General features: G+C 44.0%; 1 protein-coding gene across 1 annotated transcript; it reads right to left on the bottom strand.

Moving 5' to 3' along the window:
• Positions 1 to 1,791: 1,791 nt before the first annotated feature.
• CHI3L2 (chitinase 3-like 2) lies at positions 1,792 to 18,915 on the bottom strand. The gene is made up of 11 exons (XM_010830850.1): positions 18,838 to 18,915; positions 16,729 to 16,758; positions 16,025 to 16,226; positions 15,671 to 15,727; positions 11,378 to 11,528; positions 10,733 to 10,857; positions 10,158 to 10,287; positions 8,709 to 8,891; positions 4,871 to 4,987; positions 3,853 to 3,992; positions 1,792 to 2,989 (listed from the first exon to the last, which is right to left on the bottom strand). The coding sequence occupies exons 1-11, from the start codon at positions 18,905 to 18,907 to the stop codon at positions 2,986 to 2,988; spliced, it is 1,209 nt and encodes a 402-aa protein (XP_010829152.1). The 5' UTR covers positions 18,908 to 18,915; the 3' UTR covers positions 1,792 to 2,985.
• Positions 18,916 to 21,302: the final 2,387 nt, after the last annotated feature.

The raw sequence follows: 21,302 nt of genomic DNA on the forward strand, positions 1-21,302 counted from the left end.
GAAGACCTGCTCTGTCTGTTTTCAGAGCATGGAGTGCCTGATTTCTGCTCTCCATCTTGAGCTCCTTTCAGGGGGTATTGAAAATCAGCAACTGCAGCAGCACATGATTTAATCCTCTAGAGGTAGATGGCGAGTGTCCATGTCAAGTGCCAATTTATAGTTGACACCCAAGTAGTTCCACTCTCACTCTCCTTCAGATCCTATAGCCATCTCTAAGCACATCCTCTGCAGAAATTCTGGTCCTGCCACCACTTAAATATATGACCTTACATTCCCTGAGCCCCACTCAGCTCATCTGCAAATTGGGCTTATATACCACCTTTATCAGCCAAGTGAATTAAATGTGCACAGCAAAGTGTTGCTTAAGTTTAATAAGGGACTTCCCTGGCAGTCCAGTGGTTAAGACTCCACACTTCCTCTGCAGGGGGCATGTGTTGGATCCCTGGTTGAGGAATTAAGATGCCATATGCTACACAGCCAAAAGTAAACAAATAGACAGATAAAAGAAAGTTTAGGGTAAAAATCATTTTCAATAAAGAAAGGGAAAAAGAGGGGAAACACAATTTATCCTGGAATTAGGGTGTCTGAATTCAAAAACGGCCTTAGACTTCAAGCAGCATTAGACCCTGCTTTGGGTACCATGCTTTAGATGAAGAATTGCATAGTAATATTTTAGGCTTTGTAGGCCATTCTGGGAGAAGGCAATGGCAACCCACTCCAGTACTCTTGCCTGGAAAATCCCATGGACGGAGGAGCCTGGTAGGCTGCAGTCCATGGGGTCGCTAAGATTTGGACACGACTGAGCGACTTCACTTTCACTTTCATGCATTGGAGAAGGAAAAGGCAACCCACTCCAGTGTTCTTGCCTGGAGAATCCCAGGGACGGGGGAGCCTGGTGGGCTGCCGTCTATGGGGTCGCACAGAGTTGGACACGACTGAAGTGACTTAGCAGCAGCAGCAGGCCATTCTGAGGGCTTCCCATGTGGCGCTAGTGGGAAAGAACCCACCTGCCAATGCCAGCAGCAGAAGAGATGTGTGTTCGATCCCTGGGTTGGGAAAATCTCCTGGAGGAGGGCATGACAATCCACTCTAGTATTCTTGCCTGGAGAAACCCATGGATAGAGGAAACTGGTGGATTACAGTCCGTAGGGTTGCAAAGAGTCAGACATGACTGAAGTGACTTAGTATGCACGGACACAGAATCTGTTGCAGCTTCTCAACCCTGCCATTGTGGAGAGAAAGCAGCCATAGACAATATGTAAACAAATTAGGTGCAGCTGTGTTCCCATACAAGTTTATTCACAGAAGCAAGCAGTGAATTAGATTTGACCCATCTGCCACAGTTTGTTCCTCCCTGCTTTTGGTGTTTCCATTCTGGTCCTCCTCCAGCTGCAGCCTTCACTATGAGCTGAGTAGGTGGCAGGGCTAAGGGCACATCCTTAGCCCTGAAGCCCACACCCCTGCTCTTTTTAACTCTAATCCGAATACCCAGGGTTCCTGCACAAGTAGCCAAACAGCCTGTTCCCACTTTCAGATCCTGTGCAGCCCTTTTCCCTGTTCACTCATTCTGAGTGTGGACCACAAGGCTGGTGTGAACACACTTGCCAGAGGATCTGTGTATGCACGTGTGTGTGTGTGTGCATGCGCACTGGGGTGGAGTGAAGACAAATTTTGGATGCAAAAGACGAGATGTCTGTGTTGCAGGAAGGGGGACCCCTTCCAGGGCCCAAGAGTATACTCTTGTCTAACACTCAGAAATGAATCATCCGAGGAGACACATGTTCTGACAAAGCATGCAATTTTATTGGAAAAAGGCACCCAGGCAGAGAGCAGAAAGGTAAGGGGAACCCAGCAGGGCTGCTCTACCACATGGCCCTCAGTCTCGGGTTTTATGGCGATGGGGTTAGTTTCTGGGTTGTTTCCAGCCACTCACTCTGAATCAGGGTGCTTCTTGGTGGCACATGCATTGCTCAGCCGAGATGGATTTCAGTGAGGATTCTGGGAGGTGGTAGGACACATGGAGTCTCCTTTTGAGTTCTCCTGAATTCTTCCAGTTGGTGATGGCTTGTTAGTTCTATGTTCCTTACCAGGACCTCCTGTTGTAAAATAACTCATGCAAATAGTTACTGTAGTGCCTGACAGGGTGGGCAGTTTCAGTCATTGTTTCCCCTAACAACTTCCCCTTTCCAACATCTGCCAGTGTGTATGTGAGGTCCTTGCTCTCTGAGTCAGGGCTTTAGATGGGAAGGGAAAGGGGCTACCAGTGGGCTGGGAACCAAGGGCTCAAGCTGCTGCATTCTGGCACAGAATTCCCAGGAGTCTGGGAATTCTAACTTCAAACCTGGTCTTTTGGGTCATTGCAAAATCATGTTCGTTAAGAATATAAATCATATTTTAACCCTTGGCTCTTAAATATTTAGACATATGATACGCAGGCCTACACTTGTACCCATAAATGGTGGGAGAGGACAGCCTTATACCACAAGGTCCAAGATTGCACAGAGGAGGCCACGCTGGCTGGAACAACATGCTTTTTCTTTATTGTGCCTCAAGGGAAGCAGTCAGCGCTGCAGGAGAACAAAGCCAGACCCAGTCTGAGGTCTGAGAGAAAGTCAAGGGGAGACTTGGAGAAGAGACATCCTGAGGGCCTCATCTAACCTCCAAGAATCCCACACATGAATTCCTGTAGCAGGAGTACGCAGCAAGGTCACCTTTCCTACTTAGCTATGAATTAAGCCTGGAAAGAAAAAGAAAGTATTTCAAATCCAATCAGTAACATAAGGCCTCAGTCAAGTTACTAAGACATAGATGTTCAGAGTTGAAAGGCTGCTGCCCAATCATATAGTTTAGGAGATTCTGCACTGCTCTGGGCCCTTCTCCAGGACAATATGGCCAGTCCTCTCCAGTTGTCTGTCTGCAGTGATTTCCAGTGTCCTGCTCCTCCACTGAGATGATGTCAGCACACCTGGTTGGTCAGCAGCACCCTCACCTGCACAAGAAGATATAGGATTTGCTTACAGAACCCAGGACCCAGGGATGGAGCAGCAGCCAAACCACCTGCTGTTAAGGCAATAATGGGCATGGTCATCAATAATGACCATGAGACCTCCTGACTGTCCACACTAAAGCAAGATCTGGAGAATGGACTTGCGGACACAGCGGAGGAAGGAGAGAGTGGAACAAATGGAGAAAGTAACATAGACATATATACATCATCATGTGTAAAATAGATAACTGATGAGACATTGCGGTATAACACAGGAAGCCCAGCCAGGCACTCTGTGACAACCTAGAGGAGTGGGCTGGGGTGAAGGGAGGGAGACCCAAGAGGGAGGTGATGTATGTATAATTATGGCTGATTTGCATTGTTGTATAGCAGAAACTATCACAACATTTTTAAGCAAATTTCCTCCAATTAAAAAAAAAAAAAACTGTGGATGGGGAGAGAGGAATAGACCATTAATAACAACTGAGATTGGATCTCTCAGCAGTCAATTGGGAGCATAAAGTCAGATTTATTCTGATTTAGAAAATTAAAACAGGCTGATGATTTTGTAGTGAAGAATTGCAGTGGAGTAAATATTTATGCCCACTCTACATGAAAAGAAAACCCTTAGCTTAGACTGTGCTCAATAAATGGTAGCCAAATTACTATTGTTATATATTGGAAGTCTTTGGAAGCTCACCAAAAGAACAGAATCAGACTAATCAATAAGAAAAAGGAGAACAGAAGGTCCAAAGGAATTTGAGAATTCATCAGTCCAAATATATGAAGACTACCTCCCCCAGTCTCCTGTGTCCCACTCTGCCCAGCTCTCTGCCCACTCTCAGTCTGTCCTAAAATTCTGTTACCTTTGTAGAGAGCCAAGACTCCTCTTGACAGCTTGAACAAGAGGGTAGGGGCCCTGGCTGCAGAGTTTTCCAGTGAAGTCATCCATGTCAATAGACCAGATCATGGCGCCTCCCAGGTTTAGATTCTTTAGAAACTGAACCTGAGTGGAGCACAGGAGGGTATACTGAGGTTAGAAGGGGTCCTTAAAGGCCCAAAACCCACGTCAGGTTTGCAGGAGGGTTTGAGCTTAGAATGTAGCAGTAGATTTGCACCCTATGGAGTCATGGATTCCCTGAAGGAAAGGGTTACTTGGGAAGGCTTATAAAATGAAGACAGAGCCACCCACTATTAACCACCTGTCATGGAATAATCACATCCCAGGTCCAAAACCTAGGCCTCTAGGATGAGGAGTAGAAACTAGGAAATCACTAGCAAGATTTCAATTACAATTGGGTTGTCAATTACACTGATGCCTTTGTCCCACTTTGCACCTGGAAAGCAAACATCTTAGCAAGGTCTAAGAACAACCCTGTGGACTGTAGCCCGCCAGGCTCCTCTGTCCATGGGACTTTCCAGGTAAGGAAACTTGAGTGGGTTGCCATTTCCTTCTCCAAAGAACTGGTAGCCTCAGAAATCTGGAGCCTCGTAATCCATGAGAAAGACTGAAGGGTCCGTCCTGGTCAACCAGATGGGTGACCATTCTGTATAGGCACCAATGTCTCCTTTGCTCTTTTCCCCTTCTTCTCCCTCCTCCCTTCTCTCCACTCCTTGCTTCTTCCCTTATTCCTAATTCTTTCTTGCACCTTTTCCACCTCTCCTGCATGTTCTATCAGGTGCTCACAGGTATGACTTAGAATCATGACTAGCTTTGCACCACAGAGGCTTCTCTCCTTCCGCACAGAGTACTGAGGCATTTGATCACACACCCTATCCCCCAAGCACCAGAGTGTTCTGCTGTCCTAGAGCTGCTTAAGCAAGAGCCTCTCGCTTGGGGACAACTGTCCCAGAGCCTCTTGCTCCCCCAGAACCCAGACGTACCTTGGTCTCCACGCTCTCCACATCATCATAGCCCACCCACTGGTTCCCCTTGACCGCATAGGGAACTTGCTGATCCTGAAGTCTTGTGATCTTGGCTCCTTGTAGGAACTGACAGATCTGGTAAGGAAAGGAGGAGCAAGAGGTTCACTAATGGGCTCTTCTTTAAGTTTATTGAGATAAAAGGGGAAGGTAAGGGTCTTGGGGACAATATCAGAATCTTTACTCCAGGAATCAATGAGAGAAATTATCAGATACAACATGCAGAATGGATAGTTCAAGGTGAATCTTTGCAAACTGTTGATGCTAAGGCCTCATCAGGAGGAACCACAAACAGATAGAGGGCAGAGAGTACTTGAATTCCACATCAGGCCTCAGTATTGATCAGTAAATCTTCCCATGTCTTCATTTGCAAAACAGAAGCAATTATAATTATGTATCTTATATACCTACTTTACAATATTGTTAGGATCAACGGAACTAATACATGTTAGGAAAAAAAGACAACTTTGAAAACAATAAAGTGCTTTACAGACACGTAGTGTCACAATGCCCATCACCATCATTCCCTACCTTGTAGCTTATCCCCACTTCAACTCCACTACTCTCCCTCTGTCCCTTCCCCCTCCCAATGTGCCTGTGCTGGGATTCCCCTTCTATCATCAGCTATTTTTCTCTTCTTGTTAGCAGAAGTAAGAGCTACTAAAAAAGATAAATCTTCATTGAAAAATGCATTTTAAAGCCACACAGAAAACTCATTTTGTTTTGCTTACTCTTTTTAGATTATTTACACTCATGTTTGCCTCGATGAGACCCCATGGACTATAACCCACCAGGTTTCTCTGTCCATGGGTTTCTCCAGGCAAGAATACTGGGGTGGGTTGCCATTTCCTTCTCTATTGCCTCAATGAGGGTGATAAATGGAAAGTTTAATATTTAAGGAAATACAAATTTGTCAAAGTTATAATGATGTAGGGTGATACACTGAACAATCAGTTTAAATTTTCCATGCAATAGGGGAGTGTGTATCCAGTGGTCTACACTTAAATCCTTCCAGCAGATTCTGAGCTCTGACCTCTTTTATTCCTTATATTAAGTGATTCAGTGAGGACTCTGATGGTGACTCATTCCCTTTTCCCCTTGTCAACTCAACTGATGGTTCTTCAGTCATTCTCCCGTGTGAGGTGAGACGAAAAATTGAGCATTACACTCAGAATATCTCAGTGGATGCCAAGACCATCAGTAGCAGTTCATAGCATAAGCCCATGCCAGTGATGAGGGAATATACTAGGACTCCAAGCGGAAACCAAAATGTAGGGTGTTATTCTTTCCTTACCTGATCAAACTCTTTCCTATCCTTCAAGATCCAGAATACATCTCTCCTCTTCTATGGAGCCTTCCCCATCACTCATTTCTGAACTTGTGGCCCTCCACATTGGCCACTTAATCATATCTAGTTTGCAGTACCTACGTAATGTTATTAACTCTGATAGTTTTAAAACTCTTATTTAACTAGTTTCATTTGTATTCTACATTCTTTCCACCTAGACTGTAAGCCCTTTGAGATAAGGATGAAGAATGAGTTCTAGCTCTCACAGGACCGTCTTTGCGATATGGGAGCAACCCAAGAGTTTCTGTTGGTTGAATTACTGTTTGAATCTTAGAGCTTCCTATACATTAAAAAATTTTTTTCTCAAGATTGAGGAGCAGAAAGGAATGATGGTCTAAATAGTCAAACGTAGAGGAGAACATAGGCAAAACACTCTCCGACTTAAATCACAGCAGGATCCTCTATGACCCACCTCCCAGAATATTGGAAATAAAAGCAAAAATAAACAAATGGGACCTAATTAAAATTAAAAGCTTCTGCACAACAAAAGAAACTATAAGCAAGGTGAAAAGACAGCCTTCAGAATGGGAAAAAATAATAGCAAATGAAGCAACTGACAACTAATCTCAAAAATATACAAGCAACTCCTGCAGCTCAATTCCAGAAAAATAAACGACCCAATCGAAAAATGGGCCAAAGAACTAAATAGACATTTCTCCAAAGAAGACATACAGATGGCTAACAAACACATGAAAAGATGCTCAACATCACTCATTATCAGAGAAATGCAAATCAAAACCACAATGAGGTACCATTTCACACCAGTCAGAATGGCTGCGATCCAAAAGTCTACAAGCAATAAATGCTGGAGAGGGTGTGGAGAAAAGGGAACCCTCTTACACTGTTGGTGGGAATGCAAACTAGTACAGCCACTATGGAGAACAGTGTGGAGATTCCTTAAAAAACTGGAAATAGAACTGCCTTATGACCCAGCAATCCCACTGCTGGGCATACACACCGAGGAAACTAGAATTGAAAGAGACATGTGTACCCCAACATTCATCACAGCACTGTTTATAATAGCCAGGGCATGGAAGCAGCCTAGATGTCCATCAGCAGATGAATGGATAAGAAAGCTGTGGTACATATATACAATGGAGTATTACTCAGCCATTAAAAAGAATACATTGGAATCAGTTCTAATGAGGTGGATGAAACTGGAGCCTATTATACAGAGTGAAGTAAGCCAGAAAGAAAAACACCAATACAGTATACTAACACATATATATGGAATTTAGAAAGATGGTAACAATAACCCTGTATGCGAGACAGCAAAAAAGACACAGATGTATAGAACAGTCTTTTGGACTCTGTGGGAGAGGGAGAGGGTGGGATGATTTGGAAGAATGGCATTGAAACATGTATAATATCATATAAGAAACGAATCACCAGTCCAGGTTCAATGCAGGATACAGGATGCTTGGGGCTGGTGCACTGGGATGACCCAGAGGGATGGTATGGGGAGGGAGGTGGGAGGGAGGTTCAGGATTGGGAACACGTGTACACCCATGGCAGATTAATGTTGATGTATGGCAAAACCAATACAATATTGTAAAGTAATTAGCCTCCAATTAAAAAAAAAAAAAAAAGCCAAACACCTTTGATAGTTATCTCTATGATGTTAAGTCTGTCTGACTGTGGGACAGAATCTGACATATTTGACTGCTCCTTGCTTCTTTTTATTTATTTATTTTTAATTGAAAGTTAATTGCTTTACAGTATTGTGTTGGTTTTTGGCTCCTCTCTTCTTGAAACACCCACCTCTCACTCTGTTCTTTGGCACAGAACACTCCGGATTCTGCCTACCTTCTTGTAGATCTTGTCAGTTTCATTAAAGTTCTCCTCTTCCTCTGCCTAACCCTTAAGTACAAGAGGTCCTTGGGTTTTGCTGTTTCTTGCACTTTGGCTTCACATACCATCTTTATGCTGATAGTTTTAGAAGCTACATCTCTAGCACAGGCTGGCCTCTTGTGGTCCAAACCCACATACCAAACTACTCACCTTTTATTTATACATCCCACAGGCATTTGGATGTCCCACTTGCTCCTCAAACTCAGAATGTCCAAAACTGATCTCATGATTGGGACCAATGCCCACTCTGCTCCTTCATATCTTCCCCAACTCAGTAAAAATGGCATTACCCTCTACTTAGTTGCCCAAGTCAAAAACGTGAAACAGTCTCCTTTTTTCAATCTCCCATACCTGTTTCACCTATCCCCATTCCTCACTAGTGCCACCTCCTCTCCAGATTTCAGCTAATGTCACTTCCTCCAGGAAGCATTCCCTGATTCCCTCTCAAGTCAGGTGCAGAGCTCCTCTTACATGTTCCAATAGCACTCCATACTTTCCTTCCCAGCACTCAGTATGTGTTACTCTATTATTGTCAGATTGAAGCTGGAATGCCTATCTAGACACAGGGGGCAGCTAAGGGCACAGGGAAGCTCCAGATACCTCATAATAAGCGAGGAAGCCTGAAGACTTGGTGATGGGGCCAGCGGCTCCAGGACCAGAGGCAGGGGCCCCCACGGCAGTTTCTGCAGAGGCCAGTGTAAAGGAACGTCCATACGTGGGGATGCCCATGACCACCTTCTCTGCAGGCATCCCCTTGTTTATCCAGTATCCCACAGCATATTCCTAGAAAGAGAAGATAGACTGAGGCACAGCATGTATGGGAAAGAAACGTGTCAGGCCTTACTAAGCCTCCAACCCAAATTCACAGAAGGGACTCCATGATTCCTTCTCTACATCAGTAACTATGGAGGATCCCATTGGAACCAGAGTGTTTACTCTAATGCTCTTAATGCTCTTCAGCACTAAGTAACCAAGTCAGCTTTTTCTAATCATGAAAGAAAACTGAACAATGAATCAGAAAAGAAATCAGGCAAGTGACCTAGAAAACATGAAATCAAGGTTGTCACCATCTATCTTTCCCCTTTGAGTCAACAGCCTGTGGAATTTTTCTACACTATGATGGGTTGTATTACTGATGAAGGTGATGGGGGTTGTGGCCATCAGACACTAGCCTGTGAGGCCTTACAATAACATTAGGTCCAAGAGGCAAGATAAGAGGTTAGAGGCTAGTTTGGGCCTTACTGGCTTCCAGAAAAGAATAAGGGGTTACAGAAGGTAAGGGTACGTCTCCTCATCCTTAAAAATCGTCGAGAGAGAGGAAAGAATGAAGGGGGCTTGGTTTGATGTGACTTGATCATATGGTGTTCTAGAAAACCCCAGACTAGAAATCAGTATACCCAGCTTGGACTGATCTGTTTTGTAATTTTAAATATGAAGGCTTGGAAATATACAACCCAGACATTTCTTCCTGCCCAATTTTAGGAATACATCCACATGTACCATGACAACAAAACTGTTTTGTTAATGACTTTTCCCCCTTGATTTTCCATTTTCTACCTTTTCAGGATATTCACATCAGCAAGAACTTGAAGGGCCAATTACTCTGCCAGGTTTCCATTTCATCATCTGTGAAGTGAAACTAATGCTTCCTGACCAGCCACCCTCAGATTATTTTGAAGATCAAATTAAATAGGGAATGTGGGCACATACAGGAGAGTACTAAGTTCTGTGCATCCATGTGGGTTTCAGGAAATGTATTGAGGATGGAGAATTAAGAGAAGACTGGGGTGACTGACACCTCAAGTCAGAGAAAAGTTTAGGACATTTCAGTTGCAAAGTCCTCTGACATTTTCTAGGTGACATTTTACTATGCCTGGTCCATGCATTTTCCCTGTTCTCAGGGAAACCCAGCTTACAGGGTTATCTGAGTCCCTCTTGGGCAATGCATGTCTTCCTCAGTTCGAGGCAGAATTAACTCTAGATGACCTGCGCTGGCCTCAGCTCCTCTCACAGCCAGTGTACCCAGCACTGTTTCTCCCTAAGACTCACCACATTGTAGTAGGAGCTTGTCCCTCTGTCCAGCTGTCCCTTTCTCAGGGGGCTGTTGTGGCCAGTGACAAGGGGCTTTTCCCAAGACCCATGGAAGTCAAAAGACAGGAGGTTGATGAAATCCAGGTCTCTAGATTGCCAAAAGCAAAAGAAGAGATTCTGCGATGAGCAGAGGTAGAAGCAACTACAGTCGACCCTTGAACACTGCACATTTGAGCTGCACAGTTCACTTTTATACTACAGAACTGTAAATACTATGGAACCACATGGTCTGGGGTTGGCTGAATCCACAGATGAGGAGGAACCATGGATACAAAGGGCTGACTGTAAATTACACATAGATTAGCCCTGGCTTTGTTCGAGGGTAAACTGTACGCATATTTATGTAGAGCTTTGGATGCTGTTAGAAGGATTGAAATTAGCCGTAAAGGAGAAGTTCCTGGCTGGATGATGTGGTTAGGATAGTGACTTCATGCTTTCCCTTCTCCCTTCATCCCTCAGACATATTGACACGCATCACTTGCGTCAGCCAGGCTGGTGGCAGAGAGATGGAGGGGGTGATCCAGTGCACTTACTTTGCCAATTCCTTGATCTGATAGCTGTTGTCAATCATCTGCCTCCCTGCAGAAACTCCTGCAGTCAAGAGAAGCCTTTCTTTGGTGGATTTTACAAAGTCCTGCTGAAAAGCTTCTGCTAACTTCTGTGAAAAACAAAAAGCCCACAAGTCAGTGCTCCCTCCCAGAGCACAGACCTAAGATTCTTACCTGATTTGAAATTTCTAGAACCACATTAGATGGAAAGATCGAAACTTTTCTCCCCATTCCCATATGGGGATGCCTCCTGCCTCAAGCTCAGGAATGTCCACATTACGCAGGGGGACCACCAGTCTCACTGTACTCAAGAAGAACTATCTGGGTTTCCTCCTAGTAGATTCTCTGATCCATGTGATAGAACTTTATGAGACTATCCCGGCGCTCAGGAGAGTCTATGGCCCTATACTCTCTTACATGGATGTTGCGTTGTTTTGGTGTTGTTTGTTCTATAAGGAGACTCTGTTCTTTGATGTTGTCCTTGCACTAAACTAGGTCCAAGGGCTTTTCCTTCATGAGTTGGGGCTTCTGGAAGGAAGGGACTATCTTCCAACAAGAGCCAGTCTCTTCCTTTTTTTCTCCTGATATGGCCGTGGGTTTCACATAAGGGTAATGTGGAGTTTGCCTTACATGAATCAGCACAGTGAAATGAGTGTTGTCTTTTACATTTGGGTAGATCCAACTTATGTCCAGTCCATCAAAGTTATGATTCCTCAGAAATAGGATTACAGAGTTGACAAATTTCAAGGTTGATGAAGAAGATTCAACCACAGGATGGAACCTGGGTAGAAGCAAGACAGTTGTTTCTTGGGAAGAAGAAGTAGACATAACACAACACATTTTTTTTTACAGAAATCCTGATATAGTCTTCCTTTCCCCAATATTTTCTCACTATTTTTCTATCCCAACCTCTGCCTCTTTTGGAACAAATGGGGAGAGAAAGGATTGCTAGGCCAGAAAATCAATGGAGTTGGGTAGAGGAGGACTGGGTTCTCTGCAGCCCTTTCTGCAGGATAATGGAGCTGCCTATGGCAGAGACTCTCCTTGACCAAACTTAAGTCATTTGGTCACTAAGTCATGTCCGACTCTTTGCAACTCCGTGGACTATAGCCCGCCAGGATCTTCTGTCCATAGGATTTCCCGGCAAGAATACTGGAGTGGGTTGCCATTTCCTTTTCCAGGGGATCTTTCTGACCTAGGGATCAAACCGGTGTCTCCTGCATTGGCAGTTGGATTCTTGACCACAGCCTCTGGGGAAGCCCAAACTTTAGTCCAAGTCCTCTGAATTCTCTTCTCAACTTGGCCTTGACCTTGGGCTTTTGTCCCTATCTTTGCAGAATCCTAAATCAGCTTAATGAAAATCCCCTACCCTTGGTATCAGATCACCCTCAGTATCATCCTCATCCCCCACCATCCCCCAGGTGATATCTTATCATCCTGGCCTGCCTTTAGCAAGAGTTCTGTTGAGTCAGTTTAGCAAGAATCTCCCTAGCCCTAATGTTTCCTCTTAGGAATTTTCCATCCACCAACACCCACAAACAACCTGCTTCTTGGCTATAAATCCACTTTTGTCTCTGCTATATCCAGCATTGAGTCCAGTACTATCCTGAGGTCTCCTTTCCCCTATTACAATACTTCCTGAATAAAATCTGTTTTTCTCTCTTTAATTACTATCCACCTCTGACTTTCTTTAACACCTTACACCCTTGAAAAAGCAATTTGCAATGTGATGGGCTGAGGGTCAAGAGATCTAGATTTGAGTTCCAGGTCAGAGTCCTTTCTAGTGACCTCTTTGTCACCAAGTAGCTCTCTGGGTTCAGTCTGGCCCATCTTTAAAATGGGACTGAAGACACTGATCCTGCCTCATCTATCTCAAAGTGACCTTATTTTGCAAAGCTTCCTAAAAAGAAAGCTGGACTTCATAGGAACTTCTCTTTCCCCCCACAAGCAACCCAGTCCTGAATAAGCAACCCAGGTCTCTGCAGTCCCTTCTCGTGAAAAACCAGGAGGACCCTGAGCCGCAGCAACCCTCCAGGGCTTTCATCTGAACTAGAATTCTTAAACCAGGAAGTTGACTCTGAGCTGCCCATGCAGAGGGCCTGTGCTCCACAACAAGATTTAAAATCCAAATCTGTAGACAAGATATCAGTATTTTCCAGAGGATATATCCTTTGACTTGAATCACCTCCCACCTCTCGCAATACCCCCCATCCCAGAAAGATTCAGAGTCTTGAATTCATTTGTTTCAATCAATATTAAATAGAGGATTTGCCTCTATGTTATAGCTTATACATGGGATCTAAAAAATGAAACAATCAAGTGTATGCAACAAAAGAGAAAGAGACTCACAGATGTAGAGAACAAAATAGTGGTTACCGGTGGGGAAAGGGAATGGTAGAGAGGTTAGATAAAGGTATGGGATTAAGAGACATAAACTACTATGTATAAAATAAATAAAGATATTATTATACAGTATAAGACAATATAGGCATTATTTAAATGGAGTATAACCTGTAGAAATATTGATTCACTATGTTGTATGCCTGAAGCTAATATAATATTGTAACTATACTTCCATAAATTTTTTTTTAAAAATGAGGATTTTGTTCCTGTATATAACTCAGCAGCACAGTGGAGGAAATAGTAAAACCAGGCCTATTAGCTGAAAACCAATGGTAGAAGTAGGTTTGTAACTTTTCTCTTGTATTTCAAATGTGTTCACAGTGCTTAGAAGAAAAGCAAGGGATACCCCTTTTAGAGAGCAGTTGCATCTGATGCTCGATTAGAGGTGTTCTGATGCTTTGGGCAGAAAACTCCAGTTTTAGGAAAGACAACCATTCAACAGAGAAGCAAGTCTGTGTGGTACACATTTTGAAGCACTGCTGCACGGCACCTGACACAAAGGCTGCCATTTATCTAATAATAGTGACAAAGTTAATGAATAACAATAATTATTGCAACCACTGGGCTCTTATTGCACACCAGCACAGCATAAACAGTTTGTTTGTATTGCCTGCCCTCACAACTTCATCTTTAAGTTGATTCTGTTATTTTCTTCATTGTGGATTTTTTTAGAAAATGAAGCATAGTGACATTATAAAATTGCCTTTAAAAAATAAGAGAAGAAATCGCCTAAAGTCAAACAACTTGCACACAGTTTGCATATAGCTAAAGAGAAATCCAAACCAAATTTTTTAATCTCCAGAGTCCTGGTTTCAACCACTAAACTAATATACAAGGAGTACTTAGCAAATTACTTATTGAAAGATGAATGCACGCACGTAAGAATGAAAGAATGAAGATATTTTTAATTGAATCAAGGATAACCAAGTATTACGAATGAGAGAGAATTTGGGAATCAGAAGGATAGTTACCATGAAAACCCATTAAAAACTGACAGGAGATCATGATGAAGTTAATGTAGAACCAAATAAGTTATATAGGTTGATCTTTTTTCTGTCTGTGTGTAGAAATTGTGTTGCTAAGTATTTTATAAGTTTTGAACTGGTAAAGACTTTAAAAATTAATTAGGTCAATCCTATTATTTCATAGGTGAATGTATTCAGGATAAAAGAAGAAGAGAAAGGAAGGAAAAGTTGGCATTAGTTAATTGAATGATAACCAAGGCAGGCACACGATATACGTTACCTCATTCAAAATCTTTGCCCACACCTTGTGAAATAGATGTTGTGATGTACATTTTACAGATGGGTAAACTGAGCTCAGAGAGGTATGTTAACTTCCCCTAGGTAACTCATTTACATAGGTCTTCTGATGTTACTTCTTTCCCCTGCTTACTCCAGCTATAGAGAATACTGACCAGCTGCACAAAAAAGTCTTATCAGATTTCTTGTGAAAGCTGAAAACCTCTGCTGGCTAAGATTAAGCTCTCTCAGCTTTTTTAAAATCCTGGCACTTAAAAAAAAATTAAAGCAGAAGAAATTCAAAGTTAGATTAACTGTATTTGAAAATTGCAAAAAGATGCCTTTCTTCTTTACAGATTTGTGTTTATTTAGCTCTTGATGCCAATGGAGTATCATTTGCTTGTGAATAGAAGTATAATTTGTAATATATGTTTCAGATTAATAGCTGTTCTGCTTTTAAGCAAGACCGACCCAACTGTTCCTATGCTCTGCACTTTCAGGCCATCCAGCTACACAACCATGGCCCAGGAAACTATGGTTTCCTGACAGCTGCTAGTCAAGGACTTGGTTTTAGGAAAGCACTTGCCTGACCCCCACTCAAGGTGAAAGGCAAGCCCTCAAATCCCTTAAACCCTTAAAAAATTAAATTTCCCAACTAAAGCTGTCTCCCCATAGTCCATCAGGTGAGCAACCTTCATGTGAATAATTGAGTTTACTGAACGCCGCTCCCGGCTCAGTTTCCTAAGCTCCTGCAGAGCTCCTTCCAAGATGTCAGAAAACACAGGGCGATGCCTCAACCTGTGACAAAACTCAGATCGGTTTTGCCATCTAAGCCAAGGAAGGACCTTTCTAAAGCCCAATTCAGTGTCTCTTTTCAAGAGTAGGAAAAGCAGTGACAATTAGAAACTGCCCGTACCATGACTTTCCTGGTGCTCCAGTGGTTAAGAATCTGCCTGCCAAGGCAAGGGATGCTGGTTCGATCCTTGGTCTAAGGAACTAAGACGCCACATGCCATGGGGCAACTAAGCCCGTGCACCACAACTGCTGAGTCCACATGCCGCAACTACTGAAGCCTCTGTGCTCTAGCCCGTGCTCCACAAAAAGAGAAGCCACCACGATGAGAAGCCTAAGCTCCACAACAAAGAGCAGCCCCTGCTCACCACAGTTAGAGAAAGCCTGTGCGTAGCAACAAAGACCCAGGACACCACCCCCAGAAAAGGAAAACAGAGAAGAATGAACATGGCAGAATGAACAAAAAATAAAGAGACTGTGAACTTACCCTTTGGAACCAAACAGATACCCTCCAATAGACAACAGAATTTTCAGTTTGGGATTCCTGGAATAGAAGAATAAATAAGCTGATTATTTCTTTGCTGGCTGCCAGGGAAAACTTTGCCTAGAGAGTTAGGGCTAGAATATGGATAAATGGGCCCTGTCTGCTTAGCAGCTAAGTTTAGTGGAAGGACGAGGCAGAGGGAAGAAGAACAGGAAGGATTGGGGTTATACCCAAGGAAATACACATGAATAAATGCACAAATGAGTGAATGGAGACAGAAGGCCTTAGGCCCAGTTTAGAGCTATCTTCTCTCCCCCAAAACCCACCCTGGGTGCTCCCCACTCCTCTCCTACTGACTTGGTTTTGAGACTGTTGATGGTCTGGTAAAGCTTCGCCTCATTCTTGTCCTTGATGATGACCTTGTTGTTACTGATGCTGGCGAATGAGTAAATGAGGTGAGAACATAGGAAGGGATCAGTGCTCTCAAGGGTGAACTTCCCTGGCTCCTGCCTGTCTTGTGACCAGTTGGTAAAGTAGCAAACCAGTTTGTAGGCACATCCTGGAGGAGAGGGAAGAGGGACAATGGGGAACCCAGTGTGATGACCTCAGAGCCCAGACTGCCACAAGTTTCTTCCCCAAAGCCATTGCCTCCTTTACTTATTCAGTCAGAGCCTCTGAGGGTCATTCAGCCTGGGCCCTCTGTGCTGGAGTCTCTTGAGCATCCAGACTGCAGTTAAGAGACATATTGAGAGACATATATATCATTCACGTGGCAAACATTCCCAGAGCACTGAGATTTAGTGTGGATGGATAGATGGATGTCACAGTGATATAAGTGGATAGAGAGATGATACACAATACTGAGGTCGGTGAGAGACATAGAGAGAGGCTCAAAGGACAGAACAGAGCCATGGATGCACAAAGAGATACACAGAATGAAAACTCGGAGTCATCAATATGTTAATGTCAGAACTTAGGAGAGTCGTAAGAGACATAAACCCAACAGCGGAAAGGACACAGCCCAAGGGACCCAGGAAGATGTAAACTCACAGATTACTCACCTTCCTGAAGAAGCAGCAAGACCACTAAACCTGTAAGAGGTGGACAGGAAGGACATTTGTTGAGCCCAACATGGTTCTTGCCTCAGACTGTGGTAGTGAGTGTGTGGGTGTGCCTACGTGAAACATATAGCTGTGCTTCCTCTGAGCGATCCAACCACAGCTGCTGAGGTCCCTCTATAGGCTTTGAGGTACCCAGCCCTTGGGTGTCTTGCAGAGTCTACAGCCCTACAGAGAAACATTTTCCAAGCTAGGAATTCATTCGCTCATTCATTAATCCAACAAAAATTTATCGAACCACCTGCTCTATCCCAAGTGTTGCCCTGGATACTAGAGAAACAAGGATGAAGTCAATGCCCCTGTATTCAAGGGGCTCACAGCCTAGTCTAGAACTGAATAGAGTGAAAAGGAGCATTATTAATCATTTCCCTGTGGGCAACAGTGGGGACCAGAAGTCTCCTGGGTGAACTGAGATGAATAGTCACCCTGTGTACAGACAGCTAACTCTTAAGGTGAATTGAGGAGTGTGAGCTGGCTCTGGTAGTGCTCTAAGCCTTCCTGTTTGAGGTCCTGTCCAGCCTCTTCTCCACAGGACACCTCCCCTGGAAGGACTTCATTTATTCTGCTAAGGCAGGACTTTTGTCCTGGAAACCTCACCCAAAAGGCAAGAGACCTTGAACTATGACCCCTTCCCTGGGGACATTGTCTAGGATTACCCACACTAGGACATTTGAAGGGTTTGAAAATGAAGGAAAAGGCAGTTAAAAATGAAATGAATGGTGGCAGGAACAGCAATGGAAGAGATATTTGGCAGTGACATATGACATTTGGCATATAATATGCTGAATGCTGCTTAGCATATTATACTCTGGGGGTAGGTCTTAAAGAACATAAAACATTCATAGACAGGGCTTCCCTGGTGGTCCAGTGGTTAAGAAACTGCCTGCCAATGAAGGGGACAAGGGTTCAATCCCTGGTCTGGGAAGATCCCACATGCCACCGAGCAACAAAGCCCATGTGCCACAACCCCTAAGTCCCCACGCTAAAGCCTGTGTTCTGCAACAGGAGAAACCACCACGATGAGAAGCCTGTGCCCCACAACTACAGTAACCCCTGGTTACCGCAACTAGAGAAAGCCCACGCACAGCAACGAAGACCTAGAACAGCCAAAAATAAATAAATAAACCTTGAAAAAAAATGAGATGAAACTTGGGTGACAGCTGCTGAAGTGGGTGCCTTCCTCACAGAGCTTGGGGCTGGGGAAGTGAACTCGAGGGTTCTGTCCTGCTGATTCATGTCACTTTTAGGCAGAGCAGGTAGGGATCTGGTCCTCCGCACACCAACTAAGCAGGTAGGAGAATGCTCATTGCCTCATCTGCTGTCAGGTTGGCCTCCAGGCCCTTTTCAAAATGCAGGCTCCCTGTGGGCTGCTCCCCCAAGGACTCAAGGCTGAGAACCTCAACAGGAAACTCAAAATGCTCTTGCCATTTCCAAGTGGGTAGGCATGGCTCAAGAGCATGGACAAGCAGGAAGAGGTAAGGACATGATGAAATGGGTCCTTTTCCTCCATAAGGCACACTCTTTCTCCTCCTGGCACACTTCTCTTCTTCACCCATAGCCCTATGTATTTAGTCTCATCCTCACCTTTATCCAATTTCCCAGCCACCATGAAAGTCAGAGTTTTGGATCAGAACTTTAGAACTGAGAGATGGTTTTAGAAAGCATCTACCAATGAATCATTCTGCAGACAAGAAATATGAGGTCTCCAAAGTTTTAAAATGTGCAGAAAGTATAGTCCATGAATCATGGGACTCCCAAGACAGTGCTCATACATCACCATCTGGACAAGAGACACCTCTGTGCAAATGCATACAGACTGACGATACCCCTGATGGGCTGAAGGGCTTTGGCCTCTGCTGCTCCCTTGCCCATCTGGGAAAGATCTAATGGTCCCTGATGCAGTTGTCTTGGCTCAATAGGTATTGATAAGGAGGTAAACAGAGAGATTGGAGTCCCAGAAGAAGACGACCACTTCTTCTATTGGTCCAAGTTATCTAGATTATACCTTCTCTCCTCACCAACCTTCTGCTGAATTATCAGCCCAGAGCTCACCTTCCCAGAAAGACTTCTGATCCATGGTGATCACTCCCATATCCCTGGTCAGTTTCTCTGGGATGCTCATTCTCTGGGCCTTTTATGCCTCTGAGTTTTTATGGGAAGGAAGCAAGAAGTCCAGGACATTCCAGGGACTTCCCCTGGCAAAGCTGCCTTGTGAAACTTCCTGGCAATGAGACTCAGGTTTGAGCAATGCCAATTGTCCAAAAAAATATGCTGCAGTGGGGAAAACCACTGAGAGGTCCTTTTCCTCCAGTCTTACCCGAAGGTATATGGTCCCTGGGAAGGGAAGGAGATGGTACTTTGGTTTGCCTCCTTGTACTGCTTTCTGGCTCCCAAATCTTGCTACCCCTTCATCCAGGATCTGTCTCCTTCTTCTTTCCCTCACCTCCCTCCACACTCACATCACCAGTGGCCTACTTATGCTTGGTCATCATCCCAGTTGGTTCTACCCTAGCAGCTCTTCTTCACATGATACCACCCAGTGATGCCTTCTCTGTGGAGCCCTTCTTGCTCTTCCCTGAGCCCAGGGAAGCTGGCTCTTCTGCTCACAGTGCAATGAATTTCTTCTCATGTCTCCATACTATACTGTAATGCACTGGTGTACATGTCTATCTCCCCAATTTGACTGTGTAGTTCTTAAGTACAAGAATTAAGTGAAACAAGAAAAACAAAAACCTCGACAAGTACTTATTGAGGAACCTCCATTAACTTGTTAGAATTGAATTGTACCCCAGATTCTAAGGTGCAGACTCTCAAGGCCCTATGCCGTCTGCTCCCTGCATTCCTCTCTCATCTCCTGGTTTTCTCTATGGGTGTGTCTCTCCCTTTTCCTATCCCTGTTCTCTCGCTCTGTATTAGTCCCAGGAGGCTTCTCTCCAGCCTTGAGCCTGTTGTTTTTCACATATCAGATGTGGGTCACATGGAAAAGAAAAATGGGCTAGATCCATTTAAATTCCTGCCCAAGGAAGAGCAACGGGACTCCAACAGAGAAAGTCTGCTGTTTGAAGGGACACACCTGAAAAGCTGGGGCAGATGGGAAGCAGCACCTGTAGGGAAATGCACAAATTCTCTGAGTTCAGTTCAGTCTCTCTGTCATGTTCGACTCTCAGGAGGGATAAATGTCAGCTTCAAACATCGGCTAGGTCCTGGAGGCATGATGCCCTCTTAAGCCCACTCCAGTTAAGTGACAACTATCCTATTCCTCTTTCCACTCCTCTCCCTCCCCTACCTCTGACTAGTGCTGGTTTAGAAATCATAACAGCAAGTTGCAAAAAGACAGGGCAGAAGAGTAGACCAAGAAAAGAGAAAAGGAAGGTGAGTTTAAGCAGCATCCCATAGCAGGCTGGGCTGGGGAACAGGATCCAACTCAACATTCAATCAAGCTTGGAGTCTTGGTTATTGTCCATTACAAATTGGTGCTTGCCAAGGGCATTTGCCAGTGACTGAACAAAAACAAGGATGTTTGCTGTCTGCCTCTGTGGAGAATGAACCCTGTGCTGCTGCAGCTGTTGACCTTCAGCACGCCTCAGAGAAGCTCAGGGTGGAGAATGAGCCACTCTGTGCTCCAGGGAAACTGGTAGAACAGGTCTTTTGATAGTTATTTTCAGAAACTGATTTCGTGATCCCAGTCCTTGCATCTCCTCATATCTAGAAAAGCACTAAATTCCTTATGGTGATATCAGCTCCTCATGACTAGCAGAAAACCTTTTATAAATTAAACACTTGATTGCATTGAACTCCCCCTTCGCTAGAATCATATATATTGACCTTCCCCCACTACATCTTTGGAGCAGTCTCTCAGAGCTATCTGAGGTTCTGTCTCTCAGGCTGAAGTCCCCATTTTCCCTCAAATGAAACTTAACTCTCAACTCTCAGGTTGTGCATCTTTTTTTAGGTGACATTACCATGTGGACTGGCTAGTAAACTGAACTGGGTTTGGAACTTAGTGACTACAGAACTTTTATTACCTACAAGTCAGGAGAAAAATCCAGGAAGAGGGCAGAACTATCCCCACTGAGAAATAAGCTTAAAGGGACCAGAACAAAAAATAAAGTTGTTTTGATGATTCTAGTAAGTCCTGCTAGTTTAATGTATCAGCCGTACTGGTTCACATCTTAAGAAATCTACTGTGTGGGTGCATAAGTGCTCAGTCGTGTCTGACAAGAGACACGAGACTGAGACCACATAGACTGTAGCTCAGCAGGCTCCTCTGTTTCTGGGGTTTCCCAGGCAAGAATATTGGAGTAGGTTGCTATTTACTCCTCCAGGGGAATCTTCCTGACCAAGGGATCCTTGAACTCACATCTCCAGCATCTTCTGAATTGGTAGGCAGTTTTTTTTTTTTTTTTACCACTGAGCCAAGAAATCTAGAGTTATATCTAAATAGAAGCATAAAATAAAATACTCATTTTCTTTACTTTTTTCCCACTTAATATATTTAGATATAGCAAGGAGAGATA

The sequence above is a fragment of the Bison bison genome, unplaced genomic scaffold, assembly GCF_000754665.1.
Source record: "Bison bison bison isolate TAMUID 2011002044 unplaced genomic scaffold, Bison_UMD1.0 scf7180017864519, whole genome shotgun sequence".
Lineage (NCBI taxonomy): Eukaryota > Metazoa > Chordata > Mammalia > Artiodactyla > Bovidae > Bison > Bison bison.